Below are 22,204 nucleotides of genomic sequence, written 5' to 3' on the forward strand. Positions count from 1 at the left end.
ATTACTCATTCATCCCTAATATTCTTCAGAAGGACAATAATCTGTTTTACTTTTCATTTCTTTCCCCCAGCAGATCGCATGTTGTTGTTTGCTTTCAAAGMGATACCATTTTTAGGAAATTATCTTACTGAAAGCTATGACTTTCTTGAATCGAGASTGAGTGCTTATGTTTTTCTACAGAACACTGCCTAAAACCAGTCTCTCYTTGGAGCATGACAGAATAAACTCTGGTTGCAAAGTTTTTTTGGTTTGGGTTTTCTTTTTTCTTTTTTTTTTTCCACCTGTAATCTTGTCTATTTAGAGAGCAGTACATTCAGCATTGTGTAGAGGGAAGATAGGGGAGTGCATTTGCACCTCCTTTGGCCCAATGATGTGCTTCCACAGRTGTTTTTGATAACAGCCTGTATATACATCACTGTAAAAGGTTCATGCTACTGCCTCTCCTGTGCTAGTACTTTTTAGCTGTGTAGTGAGCTAGGTGGGGAACCGCACAGGCTCAGAGTTAAGTTCTCTCTTTGCTGGCTACCCCAGGCAGCAGTGGTACCTCTGGTTGCTTACGGAGACCGTGGAATGGTATTCTAATGCTCAGAAGTTGCAGAGATTAAATCTCCGGTTGGACTTCTTGCAGCATAAGATCTTGTCTCGTTGTTATACTGTAAATACTGTTGGCTTCTAAAGACAGCTTTTTTTTTTTTTATGACTCACCTAACTCTGTAAGGGGGAAAAATACCATTAATTTTTCTATTTAAAAAAAAAAAAAAGAAAAAGATAGAAAAAAACTTTTATCCTCAAAGGTAGCTTACATCTCTTTTCTACTCTGAACCATGCTTTGTAATCCTACGTGGAGAGAGGGAAATGATTCCATTTATATTGCGTTCTCATTTTGTTTATTGCTTTCAGAACTTAACACCTCCCTTGTGGCAACCATAACAAGGTGCAAAGCTGGAACAACATACCTGGCATGACTTTCTTTTGTTTTGTTTTGGTAGATACTCTCCGCTATTACATTACCTGCAGTGCTGGATACCCCAACCCTTTCCAGCAGGTGAGTCTAAGTGTCCTAGCTCCCCTCACTCTCTCCTGCATCCAGCTTCTCAAAGGGGATAGGTTAAACACTTAATGCCATTTCACAGCAAGCTACAAGGAATTAACTTCAGGGTGCACTCCATGTGTTGGTAAAGGTTTGGTAGCTACTTTCAAGCTGTGCAAAAAGTGGTACTGTGATTTAGTGAGCAGTGATTTCTCCATCTTTCACTACCTGCATAGCTTTGGGTGAGGCCTCCCCAGGAGGGGCCTGTGTGTGATGTGGTGAGGATAATGGCTTTTTTCATGGTATCTCCTGTTTTCATGGCACTCTTTTAAGAGCAGAGACATGAAGCCAGCATACCCACAATTAAAGCCAGGGTAGGAAACTACCTACTGCCTGCTTTGAATCTCTTGGAGGTTCTTTTGTGTTAAACAGTGGCAACACTCCCATCCACTCCCAAAATGCAACTACCTCTGTGGGGGAGAGAGCGAGTCTCACATACGCCTCTTAAATCCCTTGGATGTTTAAGGTTTTGTATCCTGATGCATAAACGTGAGTCATGTTATTCTTCTGTGTGGGGGCTGAGGAACAGCACCTGGGCCCATCCCAAACATTTTGCCGTGAGTATCAGAGACAGAATGAGCCCACACCACCCACCATTYGGTAGACACCAGCTGCTTCACAATTTACATTTAGGATTTTTTTTTTTTTTTTGAATTGTGTCATGTTCTCTTTTAAAGGGTGGAGGGAAARCTCTCAGATCTGTGGTATGATGCACCATTGTCATCTGTTGCATTTCTGGTTGTTCAATACGCAGTCTGTCATGCTATTGCATGTGAAATTCCCATGGATGCTTTAGTGGGATGTCAGGACTGCACCCACATATAAACAACTTTAGCTACTTTTGATACACTTGCTTTGGTAGAAAAATCCAACTKTGCTCTGTGGTGGGAGCATGAATACTTTGCATCTCTTCTTTCTYCTCCTACTCTGTCTTGGAACCCTTGAACTAGCCCCAGCTCTTTTTTGCCTCCCCCCACCCTTTTCTGTCTGTACTTTTCCTGGCTGGTTAAAGTTAAACCAGCTGTACTGGAACTGAACATCTGGCTCTTGTAACTTTGTCTCCAGAGTTGAGAATCTTTGATTGTACTATTCATACAGATAATGCTTCAATATTTGGGAGCAAGATTTAAGTCTTATTTCYTAGGAATTCTGTTGGTGCACATGGCCTCTGTTGCTGCTTAGCACTGAGACATTGTGTTTTGTATTGAGTAGAAGCTGTCAGGAAGTCACAAAGCTCTGGTGGAAATGCAAGATGATGTTATGGAACTCATGCGGTCAGCGAGCAGAGAGCACCCCACCTCCAAGGTAACTCACCTYAGTCTTGCTTTCCCTGTGCTTTCTGGCTTTGCTTAAGTTGTAAAAAGCCCCAAATCAGCTCCTGCAAAGCCCTTTCTTTGCAATAATCTCTAACTTGTTGCTTACAGGAGTATCTTACTCGGATCCAGGAAGTTTTAAATTCAACAGAGATCAACTTGCAGCAGCTGACAGCTCTAGTAGACTGTCGGAGTCTGCATTTGGTGAGTTACCTGGGAATTTGGCTCCAGCTAAGAATAAATGAAGGGGATGTAGAGCCTCTAGCATACCGATTATTTTGAAGATTCAAAAATTCAAAGCAGTTCACAACAGCTTTACTGACTTTCTCCAGCAGAAAAGAGGATGGGAATTTGGATCAAGTTAAATTTGTGTTTTAGTGTTAAAACAGCAGTGCAGGAAACTGGATAACATGCCTTTATACATCTGCAAGCTGCAGCATTAAGGTTTCTGGGATCTTTAATTTGTTTCCATAGCCCTGGACTTACTGTCTTTCCCATGTAAAGCTGCAGTATAGCATGACCTGACTGTTGTCCTAGCTATATCTTTGAAGACAGAGATATGAATAGTCTGTGCTTGTGTTCTTGGGCAATGGGACACAGTGAAGGAGCTGAGAGGTTTAATGAAAAATGTGATATATTTAATTTGGTAGATAAGCCTATCTTGGCTTTCCCTCCTCCCTTCTTATTGTATAGAGTTGGAAATATTCCCATCTCTGTATCTGAGCTGGGGTTTTTGAGGGGAAATACAAGTTGGGTCAGCTTATGAAAAAACTCTTGAGGTCCCTGACATAAAATAGGAACAGACTCTGGAAAAGGGACTATGAAGTCTTAAGTTTCTTCAGAGATAATCCTGGGGGAAGGACTCTTTAATTAGAAATCAATGTTAACTGTCTAGTGATCAGGAACCTCTGCTTATTTCTCTCTCCAGGATTACGTCCAGGCTCTGACAGGCTTTTGCTATGATGGAGTGGAAGGCCTCATCTACCTGGTTCTCTTCTCCTTTGTCACAGCCCTCATGTTCAGTTCCATTGTGTGCAGTGTCCCACACACTTGGCAGCAAAAGAGGTATAGAGAGGGGTTAGCTCCTGTTGTGTTGTAGAGCTCTTCACTAATGAAGACTGGCTATTGGATTTGTGCCTGTGAGCATCTGGAGCTCTTTTCCCGTATGCTCCCAGGAGCATGCGGGATGAGAGTCTTTAAGCACAGGTCCAACATAAAAAGAAATGCTGGCTTTTACTTTGGCTGTGGTTGATTTTTACATCTGTACCTTATTGTACTGGAATTATGTGTGCAGAGTATTCAGTTCACTGTAGGATTATGAGTCAAGTTAGAGATGAATAATGGTAGCTGTAGGGGGAGGTAATGGCTGAAATATGTGCTGTCTCTCTGAAATATCTATTCTCTTGCATCGTTTCATGAGGCATTTGTTCTAGTATGGGGAAGAGGTTTGGAACGAGAAGTAGTGCAATCTTACTATTTTTGGCTTTGCTCACACTGGGGCAACTGGCTTGCATAGCTAACATGAACTGGAAATGGTCTGGTTTGCAATAGCATGGGCAGACGAGAAACATGCTGATTTGTGGTGATCACATAACTACAGAGTTGTTTGGAACTAGTGTTAGTGATGGTAACCAGGCTGATCAGTAAGCCTTGAGGTAATCTTCCTAGGGCATTGTTGGCCGGCTGCTGCACCACATGCTGCTACAACGTAGCTTCATAGAGCTTTCTATTCCTGTAGAACAACTGTAGACTTTGCAGCAAATGCTCTTCTGTGATCCTAAATAYGATTTTTGTGGTCTAAGCCCAGGCTCAAGGTGGAAAGTAAAATGGAACATCCTGAACAATAGCAGGAAGCCTGGGCCCGCTAGGTCTGCTTTGCCCACGGAGGAGGCCTTTGGAAATGCGTCAAAATAGCACTTAAGAAAATGGCTGGTTTCCTTACCTCTTCCACAGGCACCCGCATTATCAAGAAGAGGATAGTAGTCTGCCTGTTTGAGAAGAAAGGTTTATGCAGTGACTTCCCTCTTGTGCTCCCTACCACGTGGACTCCTGCTCTCTCTGCCAATCCCAGCAGGCTCAGGCTGCTGCTGTGAACTGAGGAATTCCCTCTTGCACTCTCTGGAGCACCATCTCTTCCTTTGCTTCCCTCAGGGAGGTGAAGGATATAATACTTTCTTGCCTGTAAGAGACACTGCCAGCTGTAATTCCCTGAATAAATCTTCAGTGCCACCTTGTGGTACAGAAACTGCCGGTGATGGTTGAGATGTTACAGCTATGTCCCTGCTGTCTACCTCAATATTCACTGCCGACTACAAGCAACAAAATGTTCCCTGTAGAACATTTTACTAGCTTTGTCCAGCATCACTAATATGTGTTTCAAATATTGGTGCTCCATAATTAAGGAAGATAAAATAATAGCATACATGACACAGTAGGGACAAGAGAATACTGTGGGAAGAATCRAAGGAACCAGCAGGCAAACAGCACTGTTCTGCATTAAATTGATTTAAACCCTGACATTTTTGAGAGAAGAAAACCTCCAGACAAAAAAGTTGAAATTAAGACTACACACTGACTTCAGTAATTTTGTTATAAGCTGAAGTAGGCCCTGTGTAACAATCGTGACAGTTTGGAGAGGTCTACAGCAGTGGAATACTGTGGTCTTAAAAGCCCTTTGGACATCGTTGCAAGAAATGGAAGGGCACAGATTGCAGCTTTGAAGGATGCTTTCTGTAGGATGCATGGCGCTATCTCCCCACTGCCTCCTTTACATGTTTTAAAAAAAATGCTGTTTATTTTAGGACATGTCCCCATCCTTTGATTATGTGACTAGGTAGTTGCAGAACTGTGCTGTCTGCCAAGCTCTGAGAAGCGTGTAGGGAGACTGTAAGGGATCTTGCAGTCTAAAAATCCAGATGGTGCCTGTGGGAGGTCTGAGTCACTGACTGTGATGTAGGCTGTGTTTARCACTGCCACACTGAGGCATCCTGAATGGGTGTAAGTGTGGAGGTGTGGAAGATGGTTGGGAGGTTCCTAGGATTACCATGGTTTCCTGTAAACCCCACTTGTGTGGTAATTGTAGGGTTCTAGGAGGAACTTTTTTTCCTTCTTGCAGAAGCTCGGATGATGATGGGGAAGAAGAATCAGCTGCTCAAGGGAATAGACAAACACATGATAATCTTTACAGAGTGCACATGCCCAGCCTCTATAGCTGTGGGAGTAGTTATGGCAGTGAGACCAGCATTCCAGCAGCAGCACACACAGTCAGCAATGCTCCTGTCACAGAGTACATGTGAGTATCCCAAGAAGAAGGCCATATTGCAACTTGCCTGGGTTGCTTCACTCTGGTTTTATTGCAGCTAAGAAAACTTACTGCAAGGGTGGCACTTCTGACCAAGCAGCAGAAGTGATAAGAGATTCTGTCTGAAATGTCAAAAGGCACATTTTGCTGTTGCTCCTGGGACAATGGAATTGCTTCAAAGCAGTGCGTTAGGAAGGATTGTGTTAGGCAGGTTACTCAAAAATGTGAACTGCTTTGTACTGCAGGGTTTAGAAATCTGTCTACAGAGAAAAGGAGGTAAAGTTTTGTACAGGCTACTAATTACACAATGATGCTGATTCCCAGAAGATTTGATTCTTCAGCTAGAGCAGGTGTGCCAGAGGATTTTAAGCCTCCTGAGAGACTGAGAGCCATGACCAAATCTGCAGGCTGTGTCCTTTCATGGTATCTGAGGTCAGCTCTGACATTTGTTGGAATATGGAGCAACATAGTTCAGCTGAGACCTTCAGAGCTTTCTCCAGAAGTGCTTCACGCTGATCACACTTTGATTACATTCAAGGCCCATCTTGTTTGGGCTGGCACATCGGGTTTTTTCTTCCTCTTAGGCTTTGTCCTTATTTTATCTCCTTTTCTGCAGCTTGSCAGTTCTGCCTCAGCCAGGAGTCAGATTTCACACAAACCTTTTTAAAATCACTTGACATGATCCAACATGGGTCTTTCAGAGTGAGAGTATAAGACTGTGCTTAATCTGAGGGAAAAAAAATGCTAGCTTTGTGCCCTTGACTGAAAAGGGAACCCACCTGGCCTGGAGGGAGACTGAACTGATATAATAGATCTGAGGGGGTGTGTGCTCCGTCCCATATCGCTGTCAGAGACCTTTCCCAGAGAAGTGTCGCACATACCCCGGTTACCATGTGTGTCTTCCTTTCCTAGGAGCCAGAATGCAAATTTCCAGAACCCCCGCTGCGAGAATACCCCGCTCATTGGCCGTGAGTCCCCACCTCCCTCAGTAAGTCTGTCTTCACTGCTCCTCTCTGCTTCAGCAACTTTGGGGAATACGCATTTACCACTCTGGTATACTCTGAAGGGAGCTGATTGTGCAGCCAAACAGGATCTGGCCCATAAATGGCAGCAACTTTAATAGACAAGCTATATCTCACCTGCCATGGAGAAAAGAACCCCAGTATGCTACTTTGGGCATTGTTATAAAAATGACAAAAACTAAATTTATTGACATTGATAATCCTGTGGGCCCAGTCCTGCCTCCACTGAATCGCATGAGTATCTTGGTGGGTGACTTCAGCAAGATGATTCACTTGCATGCGGTAACTTGCTATCTGTGACACTCGTTCCTCAAGTTTAAAAGAAACTTCTTAAAACAGTAAATTCAGAGTTATTGCTGAACCTCTCTCCTTAATCTGCCCTACAGAGATAATAAGATGAAACTTGTATTTTTTTTTTTTTGAGATTTATTTTTTAATCTTTTTTTTAACAGCTCTTTTACTTTCTTTAGAATCTATTTTTGTATTTAATTTCCTATGGAGGAAAAAAAAAATCTTTCATGGAAGGTTTTGGCATTTGAAGTGGCCTGGTAGCCCTTTCTATATGCTGGATAAAATACAGGCTTGCCTTGATGTGTGTGTAAGGAGTAGATGAGTCTTGCCCTCCTTCATGGGATCCTGTAAACSTTACTTACACCAGATCTTGGAGAACGTGCCATCATCGCAGTGCTGACTGACTTGGTGGTGTGGTTGCAGACGATGAATAGTAACATGTTTCARAGCAGCCAGTCTTTGGGTATAGATAGAGAAAATATACTCTGTGATGTTCTGTTCTGTTTCATTATGAGGGGAAGGAAGAGGAGATTGGAGGATGAAGGAGCAGGAACTGTGGTGAAGGGGAAACATCACATTCATTTTTTCACCTCAGTATGACCAGTTCATCTTGCCTTAGAGCGAAGTAATAGACCAGAAAGTCGATCCTTGTCTTTATGTTTGGCCAGACCTCTTGCAACCTTCTTAGAAATAGAGAGTTTTTCCTGATCCCTGGTGTTCTGAACGCAAGCTCTGGTAGTACTATGTGCTTTCAGCCCTGAGACAGTCTTCGCGAGAAGAGCTGACGTGTTGCGCACAGTGCAGTGTGGCAAACGCTTGCTTTCCTGCTGACGTTTCCTGTTTTAGGAAGGGCACTGTCCTTGTGGCACTGCTGAGGCATATGCTCGTTCAGTGTCTACGTCAAGGTCCTGCCTCCCCTATTCCTACAGCTCTTCTGCTTCAGAAACAGCACACTCTCTTCCACAGGGGCTTTAGTTACCAACAGGTTCCCTGCTTTATTAGTRACTGTCTGCATTAGTGACCCTGAGGGAGGATCTGAGTCCTGATGCCTTACTGGTTTCTGAGAGGAGATAAAGATGACAGGTTTTTCAGAGGAACTTGACTTAGCAATCGTCAGTATGGGCTGTGAGGAAGCGTAGAAGCTGGGGAGGAGATTACATCACTGCTCCCACGTAGACAACGGGAGCTTCTCCCTAGTCAAAGCAAGGATYAGGCTATAGGATAAGTGAGTTTTCTAGAGAGAAATACTGATCATAGATGGGCAGTTGAGAGAAGAAAAATGTCTATTGCCTGCCACATTGGTAGGCAGCAGGGAGAGGGACTTTTCTGGGGTTTTTGTACTGAGTTCTCCACAGTAGGTAGCCGAGACCATTCTGAGGTGGAAGAACTTGCAAGACCTGATCTTAGCAAATATCTGTGGAGGGAGAGAGATAAAAAGAGAATACAGATGCTCATGTGCATGCCCCTCTTGGGGATAGGGAGGCGGGATAGCCATCCAAATAGAGTAAAGGCAGAGCTGATCTAGTCCATACAGCTTTATTTCTGAGAACAGATGGTGAAAACTAAGACGTGATGATCCTGCTGCATTGTATGTCTGTTACTTTTCCTGGCTTTTTGTTCGTTTGTTTGATTTTTTTTTTTTCTCCTTCTTGCATTCCTTCTGTTTTCTCCTTCTTGCCTCAGGGCTATTCCCTTAGGGTTGTAGAGCCCACCTTGTCACTGACACACACCACAGCATTTCACTTGCTTGCACTGTGTTTTTCATGCACGTTGAGGCTGCACTCTCTTTTTCTCTCTTTTTCTTGCGTCATCACAGTTGTATTTGGCTGCCATGGACAGTAGCAGCCATATGAGCTGGCAGCTTAAGCCCTCGGACAGTGCACGGACATACTGGTAACAGCGCCCGCAAATGGAACAGGTACTGATAAAAAGGTCCTTCTTGCTCAACCCTTTCTCCACTCCAGACCACTCCCTTCATCCCTGCACTGTTTATCCCAGGCCAGTGCCTTTTATTTCTTCACATTCCTTCCCTCTGCACCTCCCACCCCATTCCCTCCTGCCAGGGGTTATAATTAATCAGTTTTGCTCTGCTGCAGACTCAAGGAGCAATATCAACCTTGGAAAGGCTTCTGGTGCGCGTTATGATGGTTAGAGGCCCATGCCTCACAAAGGCAAGCCAAACTCAAGACTGCTTTAACTTGGAGTCCACATTTGAGAGCAGCTTGAATGCTTAGGACTGAGAAACATTCAAATGTAGAACTTGTCTTGCATTTCAAACACAGCATGGAAATTTTCCCATCACAAGAAGCCATTTTCTAGAAGTAACGAGAACTAATCTAGCAGCTCTTCAGTCACAACTGGTTGTCTTTTTCCAACCTTTTGGCTTCCCTTGAGTCCTGCTCTTCTGTTGGCCTTGACTGATCATAACAGCATGTGCCCAAAACCACAGATACTTATCTGCCATATGTTTTAAGCTCCACAGTAGGATTTTTAATTTGTTGAAAGATCCTGGCTGGTGATGGTGACCTGTCCTAAAGAGTTGTTTCACTGCCTGTTAGATCTGTGTGCAGCTTCTCCTTTTATCTTTGCATTTAAAGTCAAAAAGGAGTAAGTTTTAAAACAACTTCCCTAAGGGAAACACAAACACAAGCACTAAGATCTATTTCATTCTGTTTCAAAATCTTTTTCTGTTTTGTTTGTTTTGTGTGTGTCAAATCATTCCTTCCATTTCCCCCAGGCTCTGTGAACAGAGCCCTTGTAGTATCATTCCACTGTCTAAATTCTTAATATACAGTTGTTGCTCCTGTTCTCCAAGAGAGCCAGTATTTCTTCCCTTACAGTGGTCTATGATAAAGCCACATGCATAATGAAAGAGTAGGTGGTCTGCATTAGGCCTTGTTAGCTTTAGCTTGATTGAATGTAGGATATAATTAGAGTTCCCAGGCAACTCATTATCTGGTATTGAGAACAGTGTGCTCATTCAAAGGGGACTACAGCTGCAGAGTAACTGGAATATGTTGGTTCCAGTTGGAATAGAGGGCCCTTTGCATTTGGCTCATGCAGTCAGTGACCCTTATCTTAATGTTTTGTTCCAGAAATATATGTCCATAAAGCTGCTGTTCCTCCACTTCTGCAGTTCTTGTTGGGACTTTTATTAGTCTTGCATTGGATTCCTTTCTGTCTGCTGCTTGGTCTGCATTCTTGCTGCCTCTTGCCATTTGTCTGCCTGCCTTGTGATGTGCTGGGAAAGATGCTGTCTGAATCTGGTGTCTTGATGCCCCCTGCCATGGTGCATGCAAACAAACTTAGCATGGCTCTAGCTAGTGCCCCAGGAAGGGTCGCAAGGTTCTTGGTCTTAAGTCTTGCAAAGACTGTTCTTGAGCGTGAGCTCTTGCTGGGTTTTTTTGCTTTCTTGTTCCTACAGGTGGTATTGTAGTGATGTTAGAACGGTGCCTATGGGTCTATTCTATGAAATCCCCTATTTAAATTCTAGGAGCTGCATTCTGGACTTTAAATATCCTCTGGATTGAAACATGACCTGATCTCAGTCTGTGCTGTCTTTTGTTTACATAAGGTCACACCTGGAGTTTAATGTGGTTGCATGGCTAAATAAAAGGCATTGCATTCTTTCTAAGACTTTAAAAACAAACAAAATGAACAGAAACTCTGTTCTTCTGACTTGGAAAACTTAGAATCGCCTTTGAATTCAGAGCCTACTGGCTGGAATAGGCTGTTTTCCTCCATCTTGTGCCTCCCATGCATAACGTTACCAAACCCTGTGTTTTTGTTGTGCTCTAGTTATTTGAGATGTGGATCAACCTTTAAGAACTTGAACCCAGCAGCTTTGATCTTTATGGGAGAGAGGTGGGTTTTTTTAACCACAAATAGCTAAAGTTTGTACCTGGAGTCATGGTTTCACATGGTAAGTGATCTTCCAGCATAGCTCAGTTAGCTGTGAAGCACTAATGATCTGCAGTGTACACAGGACTTGGTAAAATTTATAGTCTTTAAAATGAACTTACTTTCTCATTAATGTTTTTGCAACTAGTAGTTCCTTTGCATGCAGGCTAAGTGTGTTAAGCACATAACTAGTACGTGCTGGCAAACCATATCTGTGAAAGTTTATACTCTCAACAAGYCTGAATCTGAAGGAGGAATTTCTTTTCTTTTCATCTGAGACATTCCAAAATAAAATGTATGCAATCAGTTGTGTTTGTTTTAGCTGAATGGTAAGTGACTGAGAGGTGGGTTGTGTGGAATAGCACAAGCCACCTGAAGAAATGGTAACAAGAAGTCTGTTGGGTCATCTACTCAGGGTAGCCAACAGTGTGGGGAAGGCATGGGTTGAAACTTGCCCTTTGTGCTGTTTTTAAAAGGGCAAATGAGGATGCACAGGCATGTGGGTGCTGCAGACCAGAATCCTGGAAGAATCCACTGTGCGTGTTCTTTAACCTTCTATGAAAGCTCCTCTTAAAAGGAAATTAAATACAACCCTATTGCTGTGTGAGGCGCTGTATCCAGGTTACCCCAGAGTAGACTCTAAGACAAGCTTAGCACTCTGAATTGTTTTGTTTATGCTCAAAATCTTTAGACTTACTTTTTAAAGTTGCTAAAGGCTTGGTTATTTTAAGTGTGCAGATAATWCAGTTTAGTTTCATATCGTGACTGGCAAGTTTCTGCTCACGCATCTTTATCTGTTGGACTTTTCAGATGACGGTAGCTATGTATTGACAGAATCTTTCCTCTACTTCTCAGCAGAGGATGCACTTAAAGGACTTGGCTGAGGAACTAGTGACAGTAGCCTGTGGAGCAAAGCATTCGTACAATGACTATTAGTGCAGTGACTGAAGGCTCAGTGTGTGCTTCTGGAGCTGCACTGCTTATGAGATGTGTGCAGTGAAGTGGGAGCTCTCTGCTTCCAGATTTCAGCCATATTTTTCATGGTAATAAAATAGATTATATATATACTTTAACAGAGGCAGTAACTGGTTCAAACTGTAATGGGGAAAAGGATCAAAGGTACGAAATGCCTAAGTTAAGGAGAGAACATCAGCCCTAACTCTGACTATTCTGAGTCTTGGTTTGTTCCTTACRGTGACATGCAGGTAGGTTTGAGTGTGAAATACTTTCTGCTTGACTGTCCAAATCTTGTGTTGCAGATCACTTTGTTTTGGTGACACAAACAGCTGTGAGATATTTTCTTGGTGAGGGAAGAAGTGAATTCCTTTCAACTTCCCCCCCCCTCCACTGGATGTACTTTGTACATTTTTGAAATGATGTTCATCAAGTGGCCAATCTTTATTTTAGTCCTCTAGAGAAAATTAATGCTGCATGTTTTATGCTGAACCTGTATGACTGGAAGATGCACGATAACTTTCCATGATCATAGATTTTTCTTCTAATTATTTTTTACAGTATAAAACTTTAGCATCTGGAATTCTCTGTTCATATTCATCTCCTCTCACACTCCACATATACAATACAAATGAAAAAACAGCAATCAAATGCATTTTTCCTTTTAAGCATCTCATCTTAGCATYGTGGTTGACTGGTAAATTCAGCATTGCTTTATCTGAAAGATGGCCTACTTATCCTAAGAGAGAGTTCTTTGTTGACTTCTAAGCCACTCTCAGCCCACTGGGTTAAATTCTCATATGTTTTAATAATACTCTGCTGTTTCAGAAACAAATAATCATATTTAATTAACTGTATAGAACATAGTCCTTAGAACTGGCTAAGCTTGGTATTTTCYACCTTTCTTTTTCTCACTGACAAAAAATACATCTACATAGAGAGAGCAGATGTACGCTTTGTCTTCTAAATATAAATTCCATTTCTGGGCCGCAGTTTTATATAAAGATCTATGTTCTGCTGAAAGTTTTTCAGCTGTGAAAAACTTAGAGCAGTGTGCAAATAAGCCACAGGTGCCTTCATCTTGTGTTGATGAGGTCTACTCTGCTAAGGCAGTAGTGTCTCTTGTGTTGGGCAGAAGTTCAGCCCAGTTCTGTCTTCAAAGACAAACTGTTAAAATACTGTTAATTCTCTGAAACTCCCTTTAGATAACTGTGCTTTGGAGAGCCTGAAGATGCTTCATAATATTCTTTCCCAGTGGGCAAGATAAATCCTGCCTCCTGCTGCAAAACATTCTTTCAATTAACTCTTTGCCAGTTTAACTGGTTATTTTATGTGATACTGGTACAGTTTTAAAGGTGATAAAAAGTAAGTATGCTGAAGAGCACTCTTGGGAAGCAAGACGTGGATATTATAGAACTACTCGAGCTCCAACTGATCTAAAAAGAAGAAGAAAAATGTCTGTCTTCACTACCTGGTTCTTAGTACTATGGTAGGGGAATCCCAGAAGCAGTAACATGGTCATGATGAAGGCATTGAACACATCAGCATAAAGAGGGGAAGTCTTCTATTCTTACTGCTTTGCTGTGTATCTAYATGCTTTTCAGCTCAATATTCAAAGCTGAATGGCGTATGTTAACTTCAGATGCTTCTGGGAACTGTTTTGACTTACTTTGCTTTATACACTTTTTTTTTTTAAAAAAAAAGACTTCTCATGTTTGTGAATTTCTCTTCTAATCCCCAAACTGGAGATTTGTCTACTTTTGGATGGTACACAGGTTGGATCCCAAGGCATAGTGAACTATTAACCATCCAATAACTGATAGCTAAGATCATCTTGTTTGATGGCAGCCTGTTTTCAGCCTGGCAGCATCTGTTCTTGCTTGGCCATAAATTATTTGACACAGATTTGTTCTTACCAGTCTTCTTCTAAGCTGCTCATGTGTGATGTGTGCAGTCTTCTGAAGCGCTTACTTGCTTAAAATACAATATATTTTTCACCTGCTTTCTTCTCAATCTCCTTTTCTGACATGGTTGAAAGAGGCAACATGACTAAGAGAGGATGAAGTTGTGATTTGGGTTTTTACATCTGCATCATTTCCATTTCCTGCTGTTCTCTCAAGTGAAGTGTGGAATATTTTGACTGAATGACTGTTGGATTTCTTTCTCTGTAGGGAGTTTGGATAAATCATTAACCCATCTGCACTGACCTGGCCAGCATCCCTGCAGCAGTCTTGAGTGTATGTCACTCAGACTTGACTACACCATGACTTGTGAAACTTGCCTTGTCAGACCAAGCCAGCACTTCCTTGATGTGCTGTAAATACAAACTAGCTTATGCCAGGAGGTGGTCGTAATCTGTGGTTCCATGTTGACACTAGTCATTCTGACTTTCCTATTTTGTTTGTTTTTGTTTTTGTTTTTTTGTCTTGTCTTTCTCCAGTACACCTCCAGCATGAGAGCCAAATACCTCGCCACCAACCAACCTCGTCCAGATGCTGGCAGTGTGCATTAAAATGAAAAAGCAAAGCAAAAAAACCCCCCACACATGCAGTCAGACAAAACAATGTGCCAACTGCTGTGCCCTTGTGCTGTCCTCGTAGAACAATCCTGCTGTTCTGCCCAAAATCCAGTGCAGCTCCTTCTGTTTCTCCAGTCCAGACCACCCCTCCAACCTGGTACCTGCCCATTGGAGTGGAAGCCCCTTTTGAATATAAGCCTTCACCTGCTCTACCTGGTGTGTGAGAGAAAGCAAGCGCGTGCAGGCAAGCAACGGAGAGATTACCAGCCCATCCTGGGTTCCACCTGCCTGGGGCCAGCTTGATCGGTAGCCCTATCAGAAAATGTCGGTGAATATCTTCTGCCCCCTCTTTCCCCTCCTGTTCCCCAGAGCAACTTGATAAAAGTTGGTAGTAGATCATCCTCAGTTCTGCAGAGGGATCAGCAGAGCTGTTCAGTCCATCAAAATCTGAAGAAGCAGATGTTCAGTGCCTGTGACTAGTGTACAAGGAGGGAAAGCCAAGTCAGTGCACAGTGTTGGTGGGAATCTTCTGGTCCAGCCTCCTGTGTTGGGGAGGAGGGAAGCCCCTGTCCCATGGTGTCACTGCATATCCACTGTAATTTGGGAGCCTAGTGCTCTTGTTTAGAGCAAAGCACAGCCCTGGTGATGTCTTTTAAGAAGAAAAAAATCCAATGCCTTTTTCTTTCCCACTGTATCTAATATGTGAATTCTCGAGGAGGAGCAAAGGGTCCCAATAYCAGTCAAGTACCCTGTCTGTTGCTCTGAACTGGACATCTCTGTTCTGTCAGGGAAGCCCACGTGCTTGCAGGTGGCATTCTGGGTGCTGCCTTTGTGAGGCCATCATACAGATCAAACAGGAGCCAGCAACAAACTTGGTGCCAAATTTTTCCAGGAAAAGACTTGTAAGACTTTATGGTTTTTTTTTTTTTTTTTTTTTTTTTTCCACTGAACAAATTTCAGCTCTCTGATGGTAGGTTTTATGTAAGTCAGCTTACGAGAGAAGGGGGAGAAGCTGCAAACATCAATAGATTTAAAGCAAATGCGGATTTTCCCTGCAGGAGTGACCTGTGAGCTCTGCTGGACTTTCCCCCTCCCCACACTTCCCCATCCCTCCTTTAATCCTCATTTATGGTGCAGGGTTGTGGACCTGGCTTTGAAAGAGATTTTTGGAGCCTCCGTCCTGACAAATTCACAAGATGGGCAGTGTACTTCCTCTGTGATCCAGAATGAGAAACCCAAAAGACATCTTGGAAACACTGCAACTGTTGGAACAATTTTTCTTTTCTTTTTTTTTCTTTTCTTTTTTATTTTTTAAAGTTTTTTTTTTTCCCAGGCATGTTGCTAACCACTATCCGATCATATTAAGGCACATTTAGGGCATTTTTCAAGACTTGAGAGACAACAAGGCTTGCAAAGGGTATATTAGGTGCCTGGAAGGGGCAACATCCTCCACTGGTGCTGTACTTTCCACTGAAGATTGGTGCTCCAAAGGGCGCTGACAGCTTCCTGCCAGAAAAAGGAGACTGCCACTTGGGTAGTTAGAAGTAATGTAGAGTACTGGCCTTTCAGGAAGAAAGCTATGATGTTCCTTTTCTTTGTTTACCTCTCTGAGCAGGGACATCTTAGTGTAGCTGCTGAGCATGATATTTAATATCTGGCAGAAGAAATAAGTGGAAAACATCTCTCAAATTGGAGTTGAGCCTCTGGCAGATGCAGTTCATCTTCACCTCACTGATGTTCAGGCTCAGTGTCTGTTTATTCCCATTTTTGGTGTGTGGGGCTTAGATCCGTAGATTGGAGCACAGAATCTACCAATCTGCCTTTACCTGAGTTAGTTGCCTTCTTGCAGCAAGGTAGGAAATGCTCCTAGCAGATAGCTAAGCAGGATGCTGGTATTTCCTGTGAAATGTTACCAGCTCTGTGGAAGAGCAAGCTTTGAGACTCCTCTTAAGAAGATAGAAACCACTAACGGACTGCAAAAGCTGTAGGCCAGCTTTTGTCATTCAAAGGACTGAGGGAGAGAGGAGGAAATGGTACCACACTGGCAGGAGGAGAAGGTTTTGGAGAAAACTCACCACTTCACCACAAATCTGTAAAAACAGGATTTTCTTGCTCAGGACTGAGTAGGCCTTTCAAACACTTTTGATGGGCTTCACACTGAAACATACCTCGGTGTTATCAAATAACAAGGGCAGGGAAACATAGCCACAGGTTATGTGGAGGAACAGTGTGGCTTCTGCACCAGTTTTGCACCCTGTCTTAAAGCTTAACAGGAGACCTGTGTATGCAAGCATGTTGTGTGGTTAGCTTGCAGAGCTCAAAGCACGCAACTGTGGTCCAGGGTGGAGGGGGGTAACTGAACCTCCACCTCACGTTGAAGAAAGAAGCAAGAGCTGTGTAATACCTACTAAGTTCTGCCATTGTCTTTCCCTGCAAGGGTATGCCCAGATTCCTACTTGTGCAGTTGTTTTTAGGGGAGCTGCCCTAAAATTTCTGACTTGGTCCTACTCACTGAAGGGAAGCGTTTTGAAGGCTCGGGCGGTGGGGGGACCCTATGAGAGCAGGTGCATCTGTATATTGCTGTATACAGAATGCATCCTGAGCACGTGTGTGACTGCACTTTGGGAAGGGTTGGATCTGAATTGTGGCGTTGCCTGTGCCAGTGATAAGGGGGAGCCTATGCCTTTTGTTTGCAGCATCTAATGCAGCAGCCACCTTGACCTGCTTCCTCCAAGGTTTGGCATAGTCACTTACAACACCCAGAACAACTTCTGACAATGTTCAGGGGCATGCAGCAAGGCACAGACATGGAGATGCGTGCTCTGTGACTTCAAAGTATAACTGGAAAGAATGTTATGGAGAACTACTTTGCTCTCTGGAGGCCAGCGTAACRTGACTGTGGTGTGAGCTGTGTACCCTTGTCCAGCCAGCACTTCCTTTACTTGACATGGATATTGCACTTTTGTGAAGCATCCTGGAACTCTGCTGCCCTGCTGCATGCTGTGCAGAGCCCTGGATCGAAAACACAGACAAATGGTTTTATTTTATTTTTTTTACTGGAACCTTGAGCAACAGTGTGGCATTTCTGCAGGCTGGTCTGAATGGATTTGCTGAAGAACAGATGGCCTTTGCCTATTCCTATGGCTGCGACACAATTGGTCTCATCCATATGGTCACATTTTGTCTGTGGAGCAGACTTTCAAAAGCCAAGATCTCCCAGACTCTGTGCCTCCTTCTAGGCTGAACAGCAGGTGCTATCCGGCGAAGACTAATCTGTTCTAGATGACATTAATGGTTGAGGGAGTCCAAACTCTTCAAGCTGTAGGAGGTAAAGCTGCAGAGACCTCTCTCTTCCATTGTGTGTCTTCATTTTTAATGTGACAAAATGCCAAGGCCATATCACCCAGCRTATCCCAGCTGACATTATCAGAACATTATTCATGTTACTGGTTGCTAACAAAAGGGTCCAGAATTCAGGGGAGATGAGATTGGCCTCTGGACACCTTACTGACTGCAAAATGGAAGGCAGCCTGTCTGGTTGAAAGTAACTGCTTCAGTGAAGACACTTCATGTTACTTTTTCAGAAGCACAAATGTGGTCATTGGCTTGTCTGGTTGGCTTGGTTTATTTCCACTGCATCATCATGTGCGAATGACATTTTCTTTTGGAACTGAGAACTCTTCCAAGCACACAAACATCTCCACAATGTGAAATGTAAATAGCATGTTGGACTCTAGTGTCCAGTGTTCAAGACTGCATTGTACTTGTAAAGGAAACCGAATCAAGACTTGGCTGTGAATTTCTTGTGCTGTCTTGGGAATATAACTGTAGTGTTTGTATCCTGTATGTAATATTAAATTGAGTTCATTTTATGTGCTGATAAAAGGGTTCAAGCTAAGATTTTTAGCGTACATCCACGTATCCAAATGTGAAGGATGGAGTGCTCCCTTCCCCTCCTGTCCTTTTTAAGTTTTTTTCTCCATTTGATAGGTGTTAATTTTCCGTGTACAGTCATCTCAGCCAAGATGCAAGGGTGTTCATTTGAGTACTTTGAGGGGGACGCAGTGCATGGGGATTTAAGTGATCCTAAGTTAGGATTTCCATAGCAGTTCCCTGTAAATACTTAGTGTTCACATGAAAAGTTTAGCCTTTCTGAGAATAAGCTGTTTCTCTGGGGGCTGCTTAATCATCGCTYGTGGGAACTTTTGGTACTGCAGTGTTGACAGCAGACAGGAGTGCATGGATACCTTGCTAGGTACAGAGATACCTGCGTGGGTAAGCCCATGTTTATTTGTGGTCCCACCTTCTCTTCCTTCTAGCAGCWACAGCAACTGAAATAGCATACTGAGCCCTTTGAAGAAGAGAGAAATATCTTGGCTTGCCAACTACAGCTGCCTCATCTGATTTAAGAGTAGAGTAGGCTGGTGTGTTTTCCTTTAGATGAAGCCACCACTGAGGAGTGTTTGAAATACTTCTTACGCAGGGACCAAGGAGAAGCCAGAGCCTTCCTCAGCTAAACAGGTTTGCTAGTGAAACTCAGTAAACATCTCTTGCTTGGAGAGGAAAAGCCTGCCAGGCAGTAACGAGGAAGTATGTCCTATGCCCTGCAAGAGGGAACCTGACAACACTTAATGTGTACCTTTATCCAGGTGGCTTTTTCCATCACTGACAGCTTTCCTTTTCCAGAAATTATTTGTAGGCATGCTGTGGATGACTTCTCTAGTCATTCCAGGAGGCTCAACAKAAGCTTGGAGCATTTTAGAGGGTGAGCGAGCGCGCTGCTCTTTCAGGGGAGAGAGTGGGCTCTCCTGCTGAGCCGTGGGTGTGCGTGTTGCCCAGCTGCGGGGGAGGGTGGSGGGTGGTTGCTGGTGGTTCTCATCCAGCCTCTCCAGGTGCATGCATGAACAAAGTGGAACATAAATTGATGTACAACCAGAGAGTTAAAAATACTCCTTTCCTAAAAAAGGATAACTGTAGCATGAAGCTCTTAGGTGCTCTGCATATTTGATACCACATTGCTCCTCACTATGCAATTCCAAACTCCTTCCTTCCTCTTCCTCCTCTAATCTTACAAGATGACTTCTCCAGTGTCCTCAGAGCAGGACGTCCGTGAAGTCTCAGAAAGGCTCTTTTGTTTCGTTGTCCTCTGCACTGGGTCCGGGTGCCCAGCTCCTACGTCACGTGCCTCAGGTCCCTTGTTAACGGGAGGCCCCATGAGTTTTATTCACATCATTCGGAGGGAAGTTTTTTCTTGGACACTGTGCACAGAAACCTAACGATGAACATGTACCTGGCCTTTTTGTAACTTTTCTGTTTTTCTTCTTAACCATAATGGTTGTATATCATACCACTTTATATACATATATAATATATAAATATATATAATTTTTTTTAAACTTCGGACCTGCTAGTTTCTTTCAAGTGTTCCTRCACTTACCCAAAATGTTTTTAAATTGTGAGGGTTAAAGAGGATTGAGCCCATTTTTGTACCTTTCCTTTTAATTCTGTAGTTCTATTGATTGTAATGTAGCTATTTTTTACTGTAACTTTTTGTTTTGCAAATACTAAACAAACAAAAAAAACCCTAAATGTAATTTCTGTGGTTTCTATTCAGCTTGGATTTCATGTTTTAAAAATAAACAACTTAAAACCACTGTTCCTATTTATTTGCTTCTTATTTTCTTAGTTCTTCCCTTATTCATAAACCTGGCCCCATTTCTGTTACCTCTCATACGCTGTTGTGGGTCCACGTGCTAGTACAGGTGATGGAGCCGTAAGGTCTCGTAGAGGGTGGAAGGAAGAGGAACGGCGGTGTGCGGATACTGCAGAGTCCGAGTATTATTGGTGCCAGTCCTGCTAACGTGTGCGTGAGATGAAGCGTGCGCGTGTGTGTTAGCAGGGCTGGTGCTTTCTTTGCTTACAGTTCGCAAACCTGCTCTGGCAGCTGCTAGAAATCTTAGATTTGGGGGTTTCTAATCCAGTTTTAAGACTGGACTGGCGCAGGAAGGGGTATGGAAAAGCCTCCTGGCAGAGCTCGGTGTTAGCAGATGGCTCCAGGGGCRCTGACGGCTGCCGCTGGCTCTGCGGTTTGAAGCAGAAAGCTCCCAGGTTGCCTGGTGAGGCTGAGGACCAGCCTGGTGCTCCTGAGCCAGCCTGCGTCCCTCCAGCCCGGGGCGCCTTTCCGCCTGCGTCCTGCCACTGCCAGTCTGCCCCCAGCAGCGGGTGCMGGTGCACATGCAGAAGTGTTGCTCCTTTGGCAGAGCAGCCGGCGCTGAGAGTTTAACTCTATTTTTTCTGTCAATGCTGCACTTTTTGAAGCTCTCTGTGTTGCTGATATGACTGAAACCCAGGCCCTTGGTCTCAAGCCCTGTCCATCAGCACAGAGCATGAACACAGAGGGCTTCTTGCTGCTCYTTTCACCCTCACATAAACTGAGAGTGAATCTCAACAGCACTCCTCACTAATAATTGACAGATTTAACCTCCCCTCTCTCTTCCTTCTTTCCTTTCGTTTTTCACTGAAAGAGGAACCCATGTCTTCCATCTTCATCCTCTGAGATGATTAATCTTGGTCTCTGGTGCATAGGGCTTGGTGCAGTCAAGAAAAAAACCTGATGGCATGAAGGAAAACAAAGCTTCCAGTATGTAAATATTTTACCAGGTTTATTGTCTCCCACCAGAGATGGGAACACGAGAAGGCCACCTGCCCAGTGACCTTTCCCAGTGCTCTAGCTTTCCCATCAGATGTTCCCAGCAGAGCTGCAGGCTTCGTGCCCCCTCCTACACTCTTCTCTTGTTCCACCATGTGCAAAGCAGGACTCGTTTCTAAGTCATATAGCACTGGGAAAAAATGATATAGCTGTTGAAATAAACCTCACCTGATCAGCCTGCCTTAGTGGGCTATTAGAGCTCTGTCCTTTGAGATAAGGGATGGATGGATGCCCTGGGGAAATGCATTCAAACGTCTTTCTTAATGGGTGTGTGCTGAGCTGGAGGAGCTTTACCTCTGGGAGAGGTGAGGGAGTTGGTGGCTGTTGTGGAGAGTCAGCACCCAGCATTTGTGGGTGCAGCGTGTTGAGTGGGACTGCAGTTCCTGATTAAATGTCTCTATCATCTCTCTCATATAACCTGCTGGGGTGGGGGGGATGGTGGGAAACAGGGGCTGTTTCTGCTGGCAGTGTGCACACTGCTGCTGAAGCTCGTGTTGACCAACAGGCCTGGATTTTCCCAGATTCTTCCATCAGATGCACCTGAGCAGCTTCTCCTCCCTCCTTCGGCAGGGTCCAGCCAGGGCTCCGATTCACCGCATTTCCCAGGCCCCTGGAAGCCAGGAGGCAGCTGAATTGGCCCCTCATCTGCTCTGATCCCAGCTGCAGCACCTCTGGCACTGAGGATTGGCCCCGTTGCCCTCTCTCATGTTGCAAGGCCAAGTTTGCTCTCCGGAGCCCCRAGGCTTCCTCTTGCACTGCAGAGCCGGTGGCAGGAGTCCTCTAGGCCTGTAGAGCTTAAAGAAAAGCCTTTTAACAGGGAGGAACCGGTGTGTTTGACCACACGGGGATGCTGAAGGCCCATTTGGAGGCAGCTGTCGGCTGCTGGAGGAGCAAGGGCCAAGGCGCTGCTGGTGCCCCCAGAGCTCGTGAGCAGCAGCCCAAGGCCCAGCAGGGGCCCTCCCGCCCGGATCCCCGCGCAGCCCGCGCTCTGCGGCACGTTGCTCCAGCCCAGATCCCCGCGCAGCCCGCGCTCTCCGGCGCGTTGCTCCAGCCCTGCCGCCCGGATCCCCGCGCAGCCCGCGCTCTCCGGCGCGTTGCTCCAGCCC

At 44.2% G+C, this 22,204-nt stretch overlaps 1 protein-coding gene across 4 annotated transcripts in view; it reads left to right on the top strand.

The window, feature by feature from the left end:
* Positions 1-20,042, top strand: part of TTYH3 (tweety family member 3) — an 82,026-nt gene extending 61,984 nt beyond the window's left edge. Inside the window, exons 8-15 of one of the 4 annotated variants that reach the window (XM_085300977.1) lie at positions 990-1,045; positions 2,303-2,395; positions 2,515-2,607; positions 3,332-3,468; positions 5,519-5,695; positions 6,617-6,692; positions 8,834-8,935; positions 14,312-14,336. In XM_085300977.1, the coding sequence (XP_085157103.1) occupies positions 990-1,045; positions 2,303-2,395; positions 2,515-2,607; positions 3,332-3,468; positions 5,519-5,695; positions 6,617-6,692; positions 8,834-8,914 (713 nt within the window). In that variant the 3' untranslated portion in view covers positions 8,915-8,935; positions 14,312-14,336. Of the gene's footprint in view, positions 1-989; positions 1,046-2,302; positions 2,396-2,514; positions 2,608-3,331; positions 3,469-5,518; positions 5,696-6,616; positions 6,693-8,833; positions 8,936-14,311 lie in introns of all 4 variants that reach the window. The other 3 variants (XM_085300985.1, XM_085300992.1, XM_085301000.1) reach the window with 3 other exon arrangements.
* The last annotated feature ends 2,162 nt before the right edge of the window (positions 20,043-22,204 follow it).

The sequence above is a fragment of the Rhea americana genome, unplaced genomic scaffold, assembly GCF_003343005.1.
Source record: "Rhea americana isolate MKP2758 unplaced genomic scaffold, rheAme1 scaffold_10, whole genome shotgun sequence".
Taxonomy (NCBI): Eukaryota; Metazoa; Chordata; class Aves; order Rheiformes; family Rheidae; genus Rhea; species Rhea americana.